Here is a 16,787-nt window from a genome sequence, read left to right as displayed (position 1 = left end):
CACTGAATAACAGAATAACAGTCATTATGACTCTTCAATGAAATATAAGACTGTGACATAATAGCAAACACATATACTGGTCTCTGCTCCCGGTTCCTGGCACATCGCTCCTAAAACCTTTGTAACTTCCCAAGTGACAAGAGTACTAGAAGCATCTTTTGTTCTGATATTTGGTCTTTGACTCCAATTCCTGACACAGAGCTCCTACAGCCTTGGCATTTCCTGGATGGTAGGAATATCTATTGTGCTGATTGAGGCAACAGCCGGTGGGCTCCTGGGTGTGGACTGGTCACCAGAAAGATCAAGCCATGACTAGAACATCCCCTTCCTAACTCCTAAACAGAGTTAAAGATCTATCATGCCTACGTGATGAAGCCTCCATAAAAATCCCCAAAGCATGGGGTTCAGAGATCTTCTGGGTTCCTGAGCACATCTACATGCTGGGAGGGGAGCACACCTCAACTCCGTGAGGACAGAAGCTCCTGTGTTTGGGACCCTTGTGGACCTTGCCATATGTATCTCCTTTGGCCGTTCACCTGTATCTTTTATTATATCCATCATGATAAACTGGTACACGAGTTCCCGAGTTTGGTGAGTTGTTCTAACAAATAACCAAATCCAAGGGGCAGGGGTTATGGGAAGCTCGTATTTGTAGCCGAGTCAGAGTTGTGGGTAACCTGGGGACCTACTTGTGCTTGGCATGTGAAGTGGGGGGCAGCCTTGGGGGACTGAACCCCTAACCTGTGGAGTCTGCGCTAACTCTGGGTAGTGTCAGAATTGAATTGGATTGTAGGACACCCAGCTGGTGTCGCAGAGTATCACGTGCTGTGAGGGCCGCCCCCTTCCCCCATCCAGTATTGGGAGTGTGGTAGTCATATGGGAACAAAGGAGATACGCAGGAGTGAGTTTTTCTCAAACAAAAGCTGAATTTTCTACTACCTAATACAAAGATGCATACTTTAAGTTCTTCTCATGATTAAGATTATTTGGCTTCTATTTAACATACAGCAGAATTAAAAAAAAAATCGTATGCTGTACTTCAGAAGAAATCTTCCTCTGAAGCCCAATTTGTAACATCAAGAAGCAGGTGGCTGCAATGGTTACCCTTCCGCTCAGTCCTCTGTTTCCCAGGGTGTACGTAATAATAGAATAAAGCATATATGATAAATAATAGACTACAACAACAATGGTCTACAGATCAGGCTTGTTGCCTTCAGGCGCTATCCTGAAACTTGCATTTTGTTCCTGGTCCCTTAAAAAAAAGGGAGCGTTGGGGCGCCTGGGTGGCGCAGTCGGTTAAGCGTCCGACTTCAGCCCGGTCACGATCTCGCGGTCCGTGAGTTCGAGCCCCGCGTCAGGCTCTGGGCTGATGGCTCAGAGCCTGGAGCCTGTTTCCGATTCTGTGTCTCCCTCTCTCTCTGCCCCTCCCCCGTTCATGCTCTGTCTCTCTCTGTCCCAAAAATAAACGTTGAAAAAAAAATTAAAAAAAAAAAAAAAGGGAGCGTGAGTGAAGTCACCTCGTTTCTGTGTCCAGTTTTCTTGTGCAAAGGAATTGTGAATTATTTAGCAAAAATTAAAAAATATATATATTATGAACTTTATATTGCCCTTATTTAAATTGTTCTTAGCCTCCATGTCTCAGAGCACTCCAGGGCGAAGTTCTCAAAACTTTAAGATTTAAGTTCCTTCTAAAATTTCTGGTTTTAGGAACTGCTGGCAGAAACTGACTGCCCTCCTCTCTCATCCCAGGTAGCTTGCGCTTTATAGCAACCTGCTACAGCAGGTCGTGTTGTATAGCAGGACTCTACTTTGTTAAAGTATTGCTAAATTAAGCAGAAAATCAACTTAGTAGACTGACACCCACAAGGCCTCAGAGAAGGGGGACTTTGACATTCCAGAGAAATTTTATGATTAACAAGGCCCAGGGGAAGGCATGCTTGATTTTTTTTTTTTTTTTTTTTTTTAGGAGGAGCTGGGAACTCAGGCGGAGGCCGCCAATTATGGGACATCGAGGATCGTAGTTCCTGCATCGGGGCAGTTACTGAATACAGTACCGAATATTCTGAGACTCAAAAAGAAGTTGGAGCAAAATAACACATAGATTGCAAACGTGCTACAAGAGTGTCCCGTGAACACGATGAATGACAGCGACCCTGGACAGAATCCAAGCTGTTTTCACAGTAAGCTTTCTGCTCCTGAGTAGACAGCACACTGCCATCTGCATATCGCCCAGGCTTGCTTGCTTGCTTGTTGCCAAGCTTGTCCTTGGGCCTGTCTCCGGGCCCTTCCACACAAAGTCATCCAGGACGGGGCCCCCAGCTGTCACGAGGCGTGGAAAGAAGACCCCACTTACCCAGTCCTTTGACAAACTTCATAAGGCACATGATGTAACTCGTGGCTGCATTGGCGAAGACCTGGATGTTGTCGGTATTGAGAAAAGCTTCAAATACATCAAACACTGGCGCTTGGCCTTTTCCTGAGGGGAGGAGGTTGTAGAATTGTAAGAAAATGAAGTCTCTACCCTTCAGGCTGTCCATACTCTCAGCATCTTCCATGGGGTCTTGGAAAAGACCTATTGGAGGAAATCCCTGGCCTTTTGACGGAGCGCACAGTACTGTCTTTCTCAGCTTTGCCTGCAGGGGGAGCTGCAGGAAGGCTACAAATACCAAGACCTCGGTAGACAAGAGATGAGGGCAAACAGCTGAATGCAGGGCTGAGGCAATGTGTGAGTCTACAGGGTAGTGAAACATGCGGGTCTCTGGGATTCTCCTGCACACACAATTATAGGGAAGGGAAGGTTTTAGAAAAGCCCTGATGGCGTATTCTGATTGACTCATAACTGTGCAGAAAAGAGTTCACAGGCTTGAGACTGCTATTCTTAGAAGGCCTGCTTTGCAAGAGTTTTCCTTGATTGGTATCTGGGAACTGGGCTCTCAGAATATTCCCGGGCAACAGTTAACTGATAAGGGTGGTTCACGGTGCCTAGACTGTGCAAACAACATGGTTTATTCCGAATACTTGCTTTCCTTTGGGGAATCTGGGATTTTGGTGGGTGCTAGGTAGAGGGTACCCATGTGGCCAGCTCTTAGCTGGGTCTCTAATGGGCTTTGCTGGGAAGAAACAGCCTCATGTTGCTGCATTTTTACTACTGGGGAAGAGTATGCTCTGTGGGACCCTCATGGGAGGCAGAGAGCACACGAAACCTGCACAGGGATGTCCCAAGATTCTCTGATTTTTTTGCTCTGATCCTCTGGCCTGTCCTTAGTATGTTGCCATGATAAATCTCGGCTGTGAGCCATGTAATAAATCTGAGCCATGCAACAAGACTTAGTATAACTATAGGCTGAGTCCCATGAACCCCTCTGGTTGGTTTCTGAACCTATCAGTAGTCTTGGGGACCACGCACTGACAGAATACCCATGGTTGCTGGGCATGCTCTATGGGTCCCCATCCATCTCCAGCCAAACCCAATTTCCTTAACTGGGATTCTACTACATGATGATGCTTTCCTGCTTCTTACTAGCAAGTGAACAATGTTTTCCTTTTTGGCTTTAGGAATGAACTCAACACAGATAGGTGTAACTGAAACAACAAACGGGAGTGTCAGTCTTCTGTCTAATCTGTCCATAAGAGCAGGGCCTGATTCATCATGCTCAGGGTTCTTGGCCTGCTGGCAGAACTCAGAACGTGTGTCCCTGCTTTACCAGATTGTTCCCTGCCGGAAAAACATGGCTGCATGGCGGTCTTCCCTATTGCTCTGTTTCTTTAGATAGCATGAAAACCGACATCAAGAACTAATGCTTTATAACAAGAATCATCCACATATATACTTCCCTCTCACTACCCTCACTTAACAAGAGGACTGGAAATGCTACCCAGAGCAACCAGGCAGGAAAAGATAAACTAAAATGCACCCAAATCAGAAAGGAAGAAGTACAATTGCCCGTTTGTAGATTACGTGGTCTATTTTATTTAGAAACTCCTCAAGACTCCACCCCAAACTTTAGAACTCATAAAAGCGTTCAGTAAAGTTTCGGGATACGAGACGAACACACGTTCTTACCCATGGAGTAATCACCAACCAGATACTCCTTCACTTCAGACTTGTTCCCACTGTGCACCGTTTCCAGGGCACTGAACAAGGACCTCCATCCTGACTGGATCTGGGTGGAACACACTTCAACCAGCTCGCCGATGGATGTGACAACCTGGCGGAGGCAAAGGAAGTAGCACTTAAAACTTCTTCCTTACAAGCAGCAGGAGAATTTCTGGAAAGGGGGATACGCTTCTCTGGTCCCTATATCTGGATCAGTGCCAGTGAAAAAAAAAACCAGAATTCAGCCAAACTCACTCAAAAATCTACATTAGCAGCCACATTGCATTAATTTGCATTCTGCTAAAGACTTCCATTGTTGAGCAACTGTTCACACGCCTGTTAGCCATCCATAAATGTTCTGCTGTTTTTTTTTTTTAAATTGGGTTTTTGTCTTCTCATTATTGACTTTTTATTAATGAGTTATTAGAGTTCTTTATGTATTCTAGATTCAGGTCTTTCCTGGGGCGCCTGGGTGGCTCAGTCAGTTGAGCGCCCGGCTTCGGCTCAGGTCATGAGCTCGTAGTTTGTGAGTTCAAGCCCCGCGTCAGGCTCTGTGTTGACAGCTCAGAGCCTGGAGCCTGCTTTGGTTCTGTGTCTCCCCCTGTCTCTGCCCTCCCCCCGCCCCCCGGCTCATGCTCTGTCTCTCTCCCTCTCTCAAAAATAAATACACATCCCCCCCCAAAAAAAAGATTATTAGATTCAGGTCTTTCCTGAGATATAGGATTTATACATATTTTGAAATAGTTTGGCCTTGTCTTTTTATTTTTTAATGGTGTCTTTTGAAGAACACGTTTTTTTAAAAAAAAATTTTTTTTTTCAACGTTTATTTATTTTTGGGACAGAGAGAGACAGAGCATGAACGGGGGAGGGGCAGAGAGAGAGGGAGACACAGAATCGGAAACAGGCTCCAGGCTCTGAGCCATCAGCCCAGAGCCTGACGCGGGGCTCGAACTCACGGACCGCGAGATCGTGACTGGGCTGAAGTCGGACGCTTAACCGACTGAGCCACCCAGGCGCCCCTGAAGAACACGTTTTTAATTTTGATGAAACCTAATTCATCAATTTCTCTTCTTATGGATGTTGGTGTCATTTCTTTCTTAAAAATTTTTATTTTTGAGAGAGAGAGAGAGACAGACAGACAGACAGACAGCATAAGCAGGGGAGAGGCAGGGAGAGAGAATCCCAAGCAGGCTCTGCGCTGTCAGTACAAAGCCTGATGTGGGGCTTGAACTCACAAACCGTGAGATCATGACGTAAGCCTAAGTCGGACGCTCAACCAACTGAACCACCACGTGCCTTCATGTTGGTGTCGTTTCTGAGAAATCTTTGCCTAACGCAAGGTCCCAAAGATTATTTCTAGTAATATTCACCATATTAGTGTGCATTTTGCCTGACATCAATACAGCCACCCCAACTCTTTCATGGTTACTATCTGCATGGCATATCGTTTCCAGTACTTTACTTGCAATCTGTTTGTGCCTTTGAATCTAAAATCTGTCTCTTGTCACCTGCATATTATAATATCTTATTGCTTTGTCCAGTCTTAGAATCTCTGCCTTTTGATACTTTTAGTCAATTCGTGTTTTCTAACATCTTTGAGACATAAATCACATACCATAAGATCGACCCATTTATACTGTATAACTTTTTTTTTTTTTAGCATATTCAAGGAGTTGTGCAGCAATCTAATCAGTAGTCTAATTTTAGAGCATTTTCATTACCTGCCTGTGTCCACCAAAGCCAGCACCTGGGGACGGTCATCCTTCCCACCCAACCCTACCCTCCTCTCCAGGCAATCCTTGGCCTACTTTGTATCTCTACTGATTTGCTTATTATCGATGGACGTTTTTCATAAATGCAATCATACAAAATGTGGTCTTCTGTGACTGGCCTTTTTCACCTAGTATAATGTTTCTAAGGTTCATCCATGTTGTAGCACAAATCAGAACTCATTTTTTTTATTGCCAAATAATATTTTATTATATGGAAATACCACATTTATCCATTTATCAGCAGATGGAATTTACGTTGTTTCCATCTCTCTGGCTATTATGAATAACATTACTATGAATGCTTGTGCCTAGATTTATACGGATATATATTTTCATTTTTCTTGGGTATGTACCTTTGGAGGAACTGCCAGCCTGTTTTCCATGGTGGTGCATTTAACCTTTCTGTCAGTAGCACATGGGAGTTTGGACTTCTCCACATTCTCATCAAAAACTTAGTATCTTTTATCTTGGAGTCATTCTAGTGGGTTTGAAGTGATATCCCATTGTGGTTTTGATTTGCATTTCCTTAATGACTAATGACATTGAGCATCTTTTTGCCAATACATATTGAATGCTATTATTAACGATGTCTTATTTAGGTCTGTCATTTTATTATTTGTTTTCCACATATAATGTGATTTGTGTTCCTTTGTTCCTCCTTTACTGCCTTCTTTTGTGTTAAACATGTTTTTTTTATATGAAATTTATTGTCAAATTGTACGGAATCCTTTATCTACTTTTAATTTATTATTTGTGTTATTCTCTTGACTGTTGCCCTAGGGATAATATACATCCTTAATTCATCACAATATTCTTCAAGTTAATACTGACATAATTCTGGCAAAATCTAGCAAATTTGCTTCTAAATAGTTTCATTTTCTCCCCCTTTGTTCTGTTATGGTTATTTATATTTTTATATTTAGTAAATCCAAAAATAGAGTGTCAGAGTTAGCGCTCTAAACATTATTTTTAAAACAAAAAGAAAAAATATATAAATCTTTTTATATTTACTCACATAAGAACCATTTCTTCTTGTAAAACTGATTTACTATCTTGTTACCTCCTTTTAGTCTGAAGGAATTCATTTAGTATTTCCTTTTTTAAACCCTTTATTTTTGAGAAAAAGAGCGCACAAGCAAGGGAGGGGCAGAGAGGGAGGGGGACAGAGGATCCAAAGGGGGCTTTGTGCTGACAGCAGTAAGCCTGACGCGGGGCTCAAACTCATGAACCATGAGCTCACAACCTGAGCTGAAGTCGGATGCTTAACCGACTGAGCCACATTTAGTATTTCTTATAGGTCTGTTAGCAAGAAATTCTTTCAATTTTTGTTTATCTGAGAATGCTTTTACTTCATCGTTATCTTTGAAGGGTAATTACTCTAAATTATTCACTGACCTTTTTTTTTTTTTTCTTTCTTCTAGCACTTTCAATAGATCATTGCATTATCTTCTGGCTTTCATTCTCTCTGGAAAAGCAGCAATTAATCTTATTGTAGTAATGAACTATTTTTCTCTTGCTGCTCTCAAGGTTTTGTCTTTGAGCAGTTTGACTATAATGTATCTACTGTGGATCTCTATGTATTGATGCTAATTGGGGTTCCATTATTTTTCAAAATATGTTTTCTCACCCTTTGTCTTTCTCATCTATCTCTGAACTCCCATGCCACGTAAGCTTGATATTTTCCCACAGGTCTTCAAGGTTTTGTTTCTGCTCAAACAATCCTCTCCAATCTTTAGAATGGATAATTTCTACCAATCTACCTTCAAAGTTCACGAATTGTTCTGCCATTTCAAATAGTTTTCATTTCTTTAGACTATTTTTGAGTCATTGTCATCATATTTTCCTTTCATTCTTTGAACATATTTATAATAGCTATTCTAAAGACTGTCCCTCACCACCAATATCTGCGCTCATTCTAAGTCACTTTCTGTTTGTTTGTTTGTTTGTTTTTTGTCTCCCCTCTCAATGTGTCACTCTTTTTTTGTCTCTTTGCATGCTTTCTTCTTTTTTTTTCTGTAAATTTGACATTTTATGTAATAGAGTGTAGTAATGCTGAATTCTGATTAATTTTTCTGATTTTTTTTTTAATAAAGGGTTGAACTTACACTGTGCAACATCTCTTCCTATGTATGAGAAGCCAAAGTCTCTGGCTCAGTTCCTTTTTTTTTAAATTTGTCATGTCTTAGCCTTACTATCTCGTATTCATCCCCATGTCTGCATAGGTTAGTGGTCAGCTGATGAAGTGGGAAGAAGTTGTGCTCAGATAGCTTGAGCCTTTATTTTTTTTTTTAATTTTTTTTTTAACGTTTATTTATTTTTGAGACAGAGAGAGACAGAGCATGAACGGGGGAGGGTCAGAGAGAGGGAGACACAGAATCTGAAACAGGCTCCAGGCTCTGAGCTATCAGCACAGAGCCCGACGCGGGGCTCGAACTCACGGACCTCGAAATCATGACCTGAGCTGAAGTGGGCCGCTTAACCGACTGAGCCACCCAGGCGCCCCTCAGATAGCTTGAGCCTTTAAAGCTCCCATTCTCTTCAACCAATCCATGTGTGTAGATTGAGGAAAATATTCCAAGGTTAACCAGTTTTCAAGTTTCCCTGGTTTTTACCTACTGATGGTGGTATTTGTATGGTCTATCTTTCACCATGTTTCAGTCAGCCAGAGATGTGCAAGGAACTTATCTAGTCTTTCTATAAGTCTTTGGTTTTCAGAGGCTCATGTTACATTTCCTTTTTAAAAATGTTTTTAATGTTTATTTCTGAAAGAGAGAGATAGAGCATGAGTGGGGGGGGCGGTGCAGAGAAGAGAGGGAGACATATAATCAGAAGCAGGCTTCAGGCTCTGAGCTGTCAGCACGGAGCCCGATGTGGTGCTCAAACTCACGAACTGCTAGGTCATGGCCTAAGCTGAAGCCGGATGCTTAACTGACTGAGCCACCAGGTGCCCCCAAGACTCATGTTACGTTTCTTACCGGTTCACTGCTCGCTGCAACCTTAGGCTAGCAAAGTTGCGGGGTTCCCCTGTACGCTTCCTAATGAATTCACCACGCTTAGTTGCCAAACCAATGGTCTTTTCTCATCTTCTTCAAACCAAGTCCATCATTTATAGGAGAAACACTGATGATTTTCCAAGTTAGCTCCACACTGGTCAAACTCCTATTCTTGCCAATATCTTGAGAGCAAGGGTGATGGGTATGGTCTTTGCCAGAAAGTCAGGCACTTCCACTGTTCCCAACCAAAGTTGTATCAGAAACTATTTCTACACACAAATGCTACTCAATTTGTTGTCTGCCCTTGGTCAGTCTCTAGAAACCTGAAAGTGTTGCTTTTGACAATTTTGTCCTGTTTAATACTTGATTTTTGTGCGGAAGATCCATTAAGTTTTTCATGCCACCGCTGCCCAAATCCCTCCTGTCCTAAATCTTCCTCAACATATTTAAGCATAGTTATTTTTCTTTATTATTTTTAAAATAATTTACTTATTTTTTAATTTACATCCAAGTTAGCATATAGTGCAACAATGATTTCAGGAATAGATTCCTTAATGTTCCTTACCCATTTAGCCCATCCCCACCCCCCACAACCCCTCCAGCAACCCTCTGTTTGTTCTCTATATTTAAGAGTCTCTTATGTTTTGTCCCCCTCCCTGTTTTTATATTATTTTTGCTTCCCTTCCCTTATGTTCTTCTGTTTTGTATCTTAAGGCCCTCATATGAGTGAAGTTATATATTTGTCTTTCTCTGATTAACTTCACTTAGCATAATACCCTTTAGTTCCATCCATGTAGTTCCAAATGGCAAGATTTCATTCCTTTTGATTGTCGAGTAATACTCCATTGTGTGTATGTATGTATGTATGTATATACACACACACACACACATACATACCACATGTATGTATATACATACATACATACCATATTTTCTTTACCCATTCATCTCTCAGTGAACATTTGGGCTCTTTCCGTATTTTAGCTATTGTTGATAGCGCTGCTATAAACATTGGGGTGCATGTACCCCTTCGAAAGAGCACACCTGTATCCCTTGGATAAATATCTTGTAGTTCAATTGCTGGGTCCTAGGATATTTCTGTTTTTAATTTCTTGAGGAACCTCCTTACTGTTTTCCAGAGTGGCTGCACCAGTTTGCATTTCCACCAACAGGACAAAAGAGATGCTCTCTCTTTGCATTCTCGCCAACATCTGTTGTTGCCTGAGTTGTTAATGTTTGCCATTCTGACAGGTGCGAGGTGGTATCTCACTGTGGTTTTGATTTGTATTTCCCTGATGATGAGTGATGTTGAGCATTTTTTCATGTGTCGATTGGCCATCTGGATGTCTTCTTTGGAGAAGTGTCTATTCATGTCTTTTGCCCATTTCTTCACTGGATTGTTTTTTGGTTGTTGAGTTTGATAAGTTCTTTATAGATTTTGGATACTAACCCTTTATCTGATATGTCGTTTGCAAATACCTTCTCCCATTCCGTTGGTTGCCTTTCAGTTTTGCTGATTGTTTCCTTTGCTGTGCAGAAAATTTTATTTTGATGAGGTCCCAATAGTTCATTTTTGCTTTTGTTTCCCTTGCCTCCAGAGACATGTTGAGTAAGAAGCTGCTGTGGCCGAGGTCAAAGAGGTTTTTGCCTGCTTTCTCCTTGAGGATTTTGATGTCTTACATTTAGGTCTTTCATCCATGTTGAGTTCATTTTTGTGTATGTTGTAAGAAAGTGGTCCAGGCTCATTTTTCTGCATGTTGCTGTCCAGTTTTCCCAGCACCATTTGCTGAAGAGACGGTCTTTATTCCATTGGATATTCTTTCCTGTTTTGTCAAAGATTGGTTGGCCATACGTTTCTGGGTCCATTTCTGGGTTCTCTATTCTGTTCCAATGATATGAGTGTCTGTTTTTATGCCAGTACCATACTGTCTTGATGATTACAGCTTTGTAATAGAGCTTAAGTCCAGGATTCTGAGGCCTCCAGCTTCGGTTTTCTTTTTCAAGATTGCTTTGGCTATTCGGGGTCTTTTCTGGTTCCATACAAATTTTAGGATTGTTTGTTCTAGCTCTGTGAAGAATGCTGGTGTTATTTTGATAGGGATTGCTAAGCATAGTTATTTGAAAGTCTGTCTCTGGTAACTCTGATGTCTGGATCCCTGGCTGAGCATGCACGCATGTGTGTGTATTTTTATTGTTTTTGTTTGTTTGTTTGTTTTCAATGACATGTTATTTCCTTTTTAAAAACATTTTACTTTTATTTTTGAGGGAGAGAGAGAAAGAGAGAGAGGCAGGCAGAGAGACGGAAACACAGAATCTGAAGCACGCTCCAGGCTCTGAGGTGTAAGCACAGAGCCTGATGCAGGGCTCGAACTCACGGGTCACGAGATCATGACCTGAGAGCCAAAGTTGGACACTTACCCGACTGAGCCACCCAGGTGCCTCAACATATTATTTCCTAATGAGCCTGATTAGTTTTTGATTGAATGTAGACACTGCACATGCAAATCAAGAAGTAATCTGAATCCTTGGGATGACGTCATCTTCTAACAGAGAGGTATTCTGCACTATGGCTGGCACTAGAACTCTCAGTCATCCATCTCGTGTTAGGAATTGGGATTATTCCCCGTTATGACTAGTCTGTTTAAGTTTCACTCCTCCTCCTAATACGTCCCCCTTTTCTCTTCACGGTTCTGCCCCGAGAGATCAGTGTTTCATTAAAGACTCTAATCTTGCTTAGTTTTTCAATCTTTTAGCTTCCTCTTCTGAGATTAGGGGATTCCAGTTCACGGAAAGTAGTCTCAGGCACCAGGTACAGACTCTGGGTATTCTTTTTCTCCTAGATACTGGCCTCATAGCTATCGAATACACAGTTGTATTCCAATGCCTTCCAGTGATTGAACAAAAAATTTTTTTATCCAACTTTTTCTGGTTGATCCCTGTGGGAAGTTGATCTGAACTATTTAATTCACTATTATTGAACACCCCCTCCCCCCCCAATTTAGAGTTTAGGTATTAACTTGCATTTTCCTTGCTTTCATTTCCTTAAGCTTCTTAGGCATTCTTATTTAATATTTTGCAGGCCAAGATGCCAAGATTTCAATGCTCTTTAGTCCTAATGGTACCACCTGTTCCTTCGGCAGTTCCCTCTGACTGTTGCCTTGTTTCCCTGTGTGTTTTGTATTATTTTGTAAATGCTGTGAACTCACATATGCTGGAACTTTATTTGTGGGATTCTTTTGTGGCCCGATTTGAGAAGAGTTCCTCTGGAGGAATTTCTGTTGCTTCTGTCACGTGCCTGTATAAGGCTTCTCAGTCCACCAGCGTGGTCTAATTTCATATGCTGACCCTATAGAAAGGCTAGCTTGTAATTTTAAATCCTACAGAGATTTTTTTTTTTTTAATCTTTATCAAGAGCCAATGTTAGGGACAGGCTGCTAGTATCCTCATGGACGGTGAGACTTGGATTTATTACTCATTTACCTTTGGCCTGAGTGAACCCCAGTTTTGTAAGGTTTGCACTGAGATCTGTCTCCCAGTCCCGTGGCCTCAGGAACGTGATAAGCAGAACTCAGCTCCAGCTGATGGCAAATTCCCTCGTGGCAAAGCCAGCCTTCCCGTTACTTAGTTCTGGACATCTTAGTATTCTTTACTTTCTTGCCAGAAAGCGCCAACGTGCTTCAAAGGGATTTATAAACCTTTACTTAACATTGTTGGTAGGTTTCAGAGCGTGGGTCTGTGTTCCTAGCCCACCGTCATGCTAGGCATGAAGTGTCCAGAGGGTACTGTAGTGATCAAGAGTAGGGGAGAGGTGGGGCGCCTGGGTGGTGCAGTCGGTTAAGCGTCCGACTTCAGCCAGGTCACGATCTCGCGGTCCGTGAGTTCGAGCCCCGCGTCAGGTTCTGGGCTGATGGCTCGGAGCCTGGAGCCTGTTTCCGATTCTGTGTCTCCCTCTCTCTCTGCCCTTCCCCCGTTCATGCTCTGTCTCTCTCTGTCCCAAAAATAAATAAACGTTGAAAAAAAAATTAAAAAAAAAAAAAAAGAGTAGGGGAGAGGTATGTGAAAGTGTAGACCGCTACAGCCAGATTGCCCCGTTTCGAACCCCGGTGCCACCAATCACTAGCCGTGCATCCAGTTAGCTAAAGCGCTTCCCCTCTCCGTCACAGATTCCACGGCGGGTTAGTGGAAAAATGAAATCTGCAAAGGCCGCAGAGCAGTGGCAGCCAGCGCAGTCAAGAAGAGCCCGCGGTGGGGCTGGCGACGCCGACTTGAACGGCACCCTGACCTGGTCCTGGACGTCCTCGTCGCACAACTCCAGTTGCATGATGCGCTCAAAAGGCCGGAAGAGGGCTTCGTTGAAGTGAAAATGGGGCGGCTCGTTCCAGTCGGTGAGGACCTCCGTCAGTATGTCGTGGATGAAGGAAACAGCCTTCTGAGACACGTGTCTTTCCTTGTGGCAGGCAGCCTGCGAAATTCGTGAGAGAGAAGAACACCGTCAGGGCTTCGGGAAAATAGTTTCTGAGGTTCCTAACCCCCCCACTGTAGGGAGATAGAAGCAGCAATTCTGTTAAAGTAAAAGAGGAAAAAAAAAATCCAAGGAACAAGTATAGATCAACAGGACACTAAAATTCAATGTTTAATCATTTAACCGAAGACCAGACACAACTCCAGTTTTACTTTAATATTTTGGGAAAAATAAGAGCTTCTAGTAATTTCTTCCCCCCCTCCTCCCCCCCCCCCCAACGTTTCAGTTTTCTTGGGCGTAGAGAACACATGGACCATCGAGACACCAGAACCTAGTTCGGGGAGTTGCCCATGCTCTCATTTTTAGCCATGCCCCAGGTATGAAGATCAGATGAGACATCGTCCCTCAGAGAGGCGGGCCACCTGCACCGACAGTGCTCTGATTGGGTCACATCTTTGGATCTTTAGCAGTCCTCTCTCACACAGACCCTAGGCTCGGATGTCCGACCTGCTCTGGAAAATGGGACAATACCAAACACCGCAGGAGTAGAGAACTGAAAAGTGGTTCTGATTCGGGGTCCGCCCTCTTGCTTTCCTTGGGAATCCTAAGAATGCCACGTCAATGAGCCAGGGCTGGTCCGCTGAAGGGAGAGAGACCATGGAGAGAGGCCCACCTGTCCAGCCCACCTAGCCAAGGCCACCGGGAGCCAGCCGACCACAGACGTACAAGCGAGGCAAGCTGAGATCAGCCAAGCCTGGTTCAGACCAGAAGGGCCCCGCTGAGCCCAGCTCAGATTTCTGACGGACAGAATCATAAGCTAAGTAAATGGTTATTGTTTTAAAATGGCTAGGTTTTCGGGGTGGTTTATTATAGTGTACCAGATAACTGATACACGGTTCTTCCATGAGCAAGTTGTTATTTCCTTGCTAGAACGTTCTCAGTTTAGTGAATTAAGTTCCAAAAAAAAAAAAAAAAACCAAAAAAAACAAACCTTTATTTTATGACATAGCTCTACCAGATGAGCACTGAAGAAGGAGCAAGAATAGTTTGTAATGAAAAACAAGGCAACAGTTTTCCCATCAACTGAGAAGTAGCCAGTCGTCATGTGTTGAAATGCTTAGTTTGTATGACAGAATTTATCCTATGAACTGCTTTGTGGGAGAGTGAAAGGGGCCCTGGTATTAATTTTGTTGAGAAAACTAGGATGTATGGTTAGTTACAGGGTGCTTCCCAGATTATATATAATCAGCTATCAGAAAAGAGAGGCTGGCAGGAGCAAAAGGCATTGTTGTAATCACGCATAAAACTGAGGCCTTGGGGCGCCTGCGTGGCTCAGTCGGTTGAGCATCTATCTGACTCTTGATTTCGGCTCAGGACATCATCTCCCGATTCGTGAGACTGAGCCCCACGACGGGGGATTCTCTCTCCCTCGCTTTCTGCCTCTCCTCTCCCTGTGCCCATACATGCTCTCTTTCTCTCTAAATAAATACTTAAAAAAAAAAAAAGTGAAGCTCCAGCCTTGGTTAAAACCGGAGCATGAAGAATGAAAAACCGGCTGTGGGAGGTACCTAGCCAAGTCACGTAACTGTAAAGAAAGAGGGTCAGGGTGACACCGTGGTGGTACCGCCCTTTGCGGTGACCCTCTAGGTGCCGTGACGGATAGAGAACTGTGATGCTTGTGCCCAGGCGCTGCTCTCGGGCCACAGTGCTCTTTGTCCGCCCACTGGCTGGAACCCCCTGCACTGGCTCCACTTTCCAGGTGCTCATAGGTGCTCACCTCCACCAGGTGCGGGGCCACCAGGCTCCAGCAGCGCATCACGTGGAGCAGCGGCCGCGATTTGCTCCGCACGATCCTCAGCATGGCATCCCCAAGGCGGAACAGGTGGAGGGCACTTTTCCGGTCTTGGGTGGATTTAACTTCTCCTGTAAGAAGGCAAGACCAGAACGCCCAAACACAGAACTAGCTGGACCCATTCGAGCGCAGAGAGAGGCTAAAAATACCCAGAGCGGTAGGATTAGTTAGCGGGGGCCAAGCAAGAGAGAGGACCTTGGATTCAAGGCAGACAGGGTGGCTCACTCAACAAGGCCAGACCCCACCCCTCCGAGTCACCAGCAGATGCCCAATGCCTGCTGTGACAAGTGTGAGCAAGGCTGTGGATGAGGAGGAATGATGCGGTGGTTAAGGAGGAGGGCGGGGGAGTCCGGCTGCCTGGACTCAAATCTTGGCTGAGCCACTTAGAAGCCGGGTTCCATTGGACCAGAGACTTCCCTCTCCAAGCCACGTTTCTGGTTGTGCAAGTGGGGATAACAGCACTCACCTCTTCAAGTTACTTTAAGGATGGTGCTCATCGCGGGGCTTGGCACCTACGTACCGACCCCCCCTCCTAGCTCGTTGCTGTCGTCACTCATGCTCTACTTTGCCAGCCCTTAGTGGCACCTCTGAAGCCCTTGCCAAGCAGATCAGGCCCCTGCCCACTCAATAACATGCTTGTTTAACCTGCTCTGTCTGGTTCCGTGCAGTCCTTGCCTACTCTGACCTTTTGCAATTTCTTTGCCCCCATCCCCTTGGTCTTCTCCCTTCTTGTCACTTTCTTCTCACTCATGTCTGGCTTCTCTCATGCCGCCTACAAAATGCTGATCATTATCACACTCCTCCTTTCTAATTAATCTTGCCATATCAAATAAAGTTCACAATGACAGTAAGAATAATCACTGACATTCACCGAATGTTTACTCGCCATCGAATGCTGTGCTGGTTCTTTAGGTGTCTTCAGTCACGTTATTTTTTTTTTTTTAAAGCAAGCTTTAAACAAACGTAATTATTGCCATTAAGAACAATGAAATGTCAAGAAGGTAGACTGACTCGCCCAAGACAACGCAGCTGGTAAATGGTGAAGGCAGCATTTTAACTCCCGTGTGATTCATTCCGAAGCAAATGCTGCCTTCTCCTCCTAGGTGGGCCGCCTCCTTCTGACCCTGCTCGTTGCTTTTCGTAAGCTGAGAGCCTGCTGATTTCTCCAATGCAAAACACTCTGGAGGCTGCCCCTGGGCTCAGGGATGCTCTGGACGTCTGATGGGTCTGGAGGTTGGCTTTATACAGCTAAGGTTTTAAAGTCTGTTAAAAACTAGCGGGGAAAGAGTTGTACTTCTCAAATCAGAATGTGCAGTAGGGATCAGAAGGCCAAACATATACACTTAGAACTTCAGATTCCCCAAGATGGAAAGGACTTCAGATGTTGCGCAATCCAACCTTGCCACCACAGCGCGTGCCCGGCCTGAACCCATCAGGACAGAGGCTCTCTGTTTCCGCACGACAACTGTGGCTGTTGACGGACAGTTGCATTTGTGAGCAACCTGCCACCCATTTGGGACCCACGGGCAGCTCAGCCCAACCCTGCTCCCTTCAGGAGGACCTTTCCTTTTCCCTTGGCCTCATCAGTGAAGACGGCGATATTGACTGATCG

At 44.0% G+C, this 16,787-nt stretch overlaps 1 protein-coding gene across 7 annotated transcripts in view; it reads right to left on the bottom strand.

Annotated features, from left to right (window-relative positions):
* ARFGEF3 (ARFGEF family member 3) overlaps window positions 1-16,787 on the bottom strand; it is a 185,630-nt gene that overhangs the window by 30,899 nt on the left and 137,944 nt on the right. For all 7 annotated transcript variants that reach the window (XM_045058104.1, XM_045058105.1, XM_045058106.1 and 4 more), the window contains 4 exons: window positions 15,101-15,246; window positions 13,144-13,323; window positions 4,064-4,208; window positions 2,354-2,476 (listed from right to left, as the gene is read on the bottom strand). In XM_045058104.1, the coding sequence (XP_044914039.1) occupies window positions 2,354-2,476; window positions 4,064-4,208; window positions 13,144-13,323; window positions 15,101-15,246 (594 nt within the window). The remainder of the gene's footprint in view (window positions 1-2,353; window positions 2,477-4,063; window positions 4,209-13,143; window positions 13,324-15,100; window positions 15,247-16,787) is intronic.

The sequence above is a fragment of the Felis catus genome, chromosome B2 (assembly GCF_018350175.1).
Source record: "Felis catus isolate Fca126 chromosome B2, F.catus_Fca126_mat1.0, whole genome shotgun sequence".
NCBI lineage: Eukaryota > Metazoa > Chordata > Mammalia > Carnivora > Felidae > Felis > Felis catus.
The sequence above is the reverse complement of the archived record's forward strand: the minus strand, read 5'-3'. Positions and strand labels throughout refer to the sequence as shown.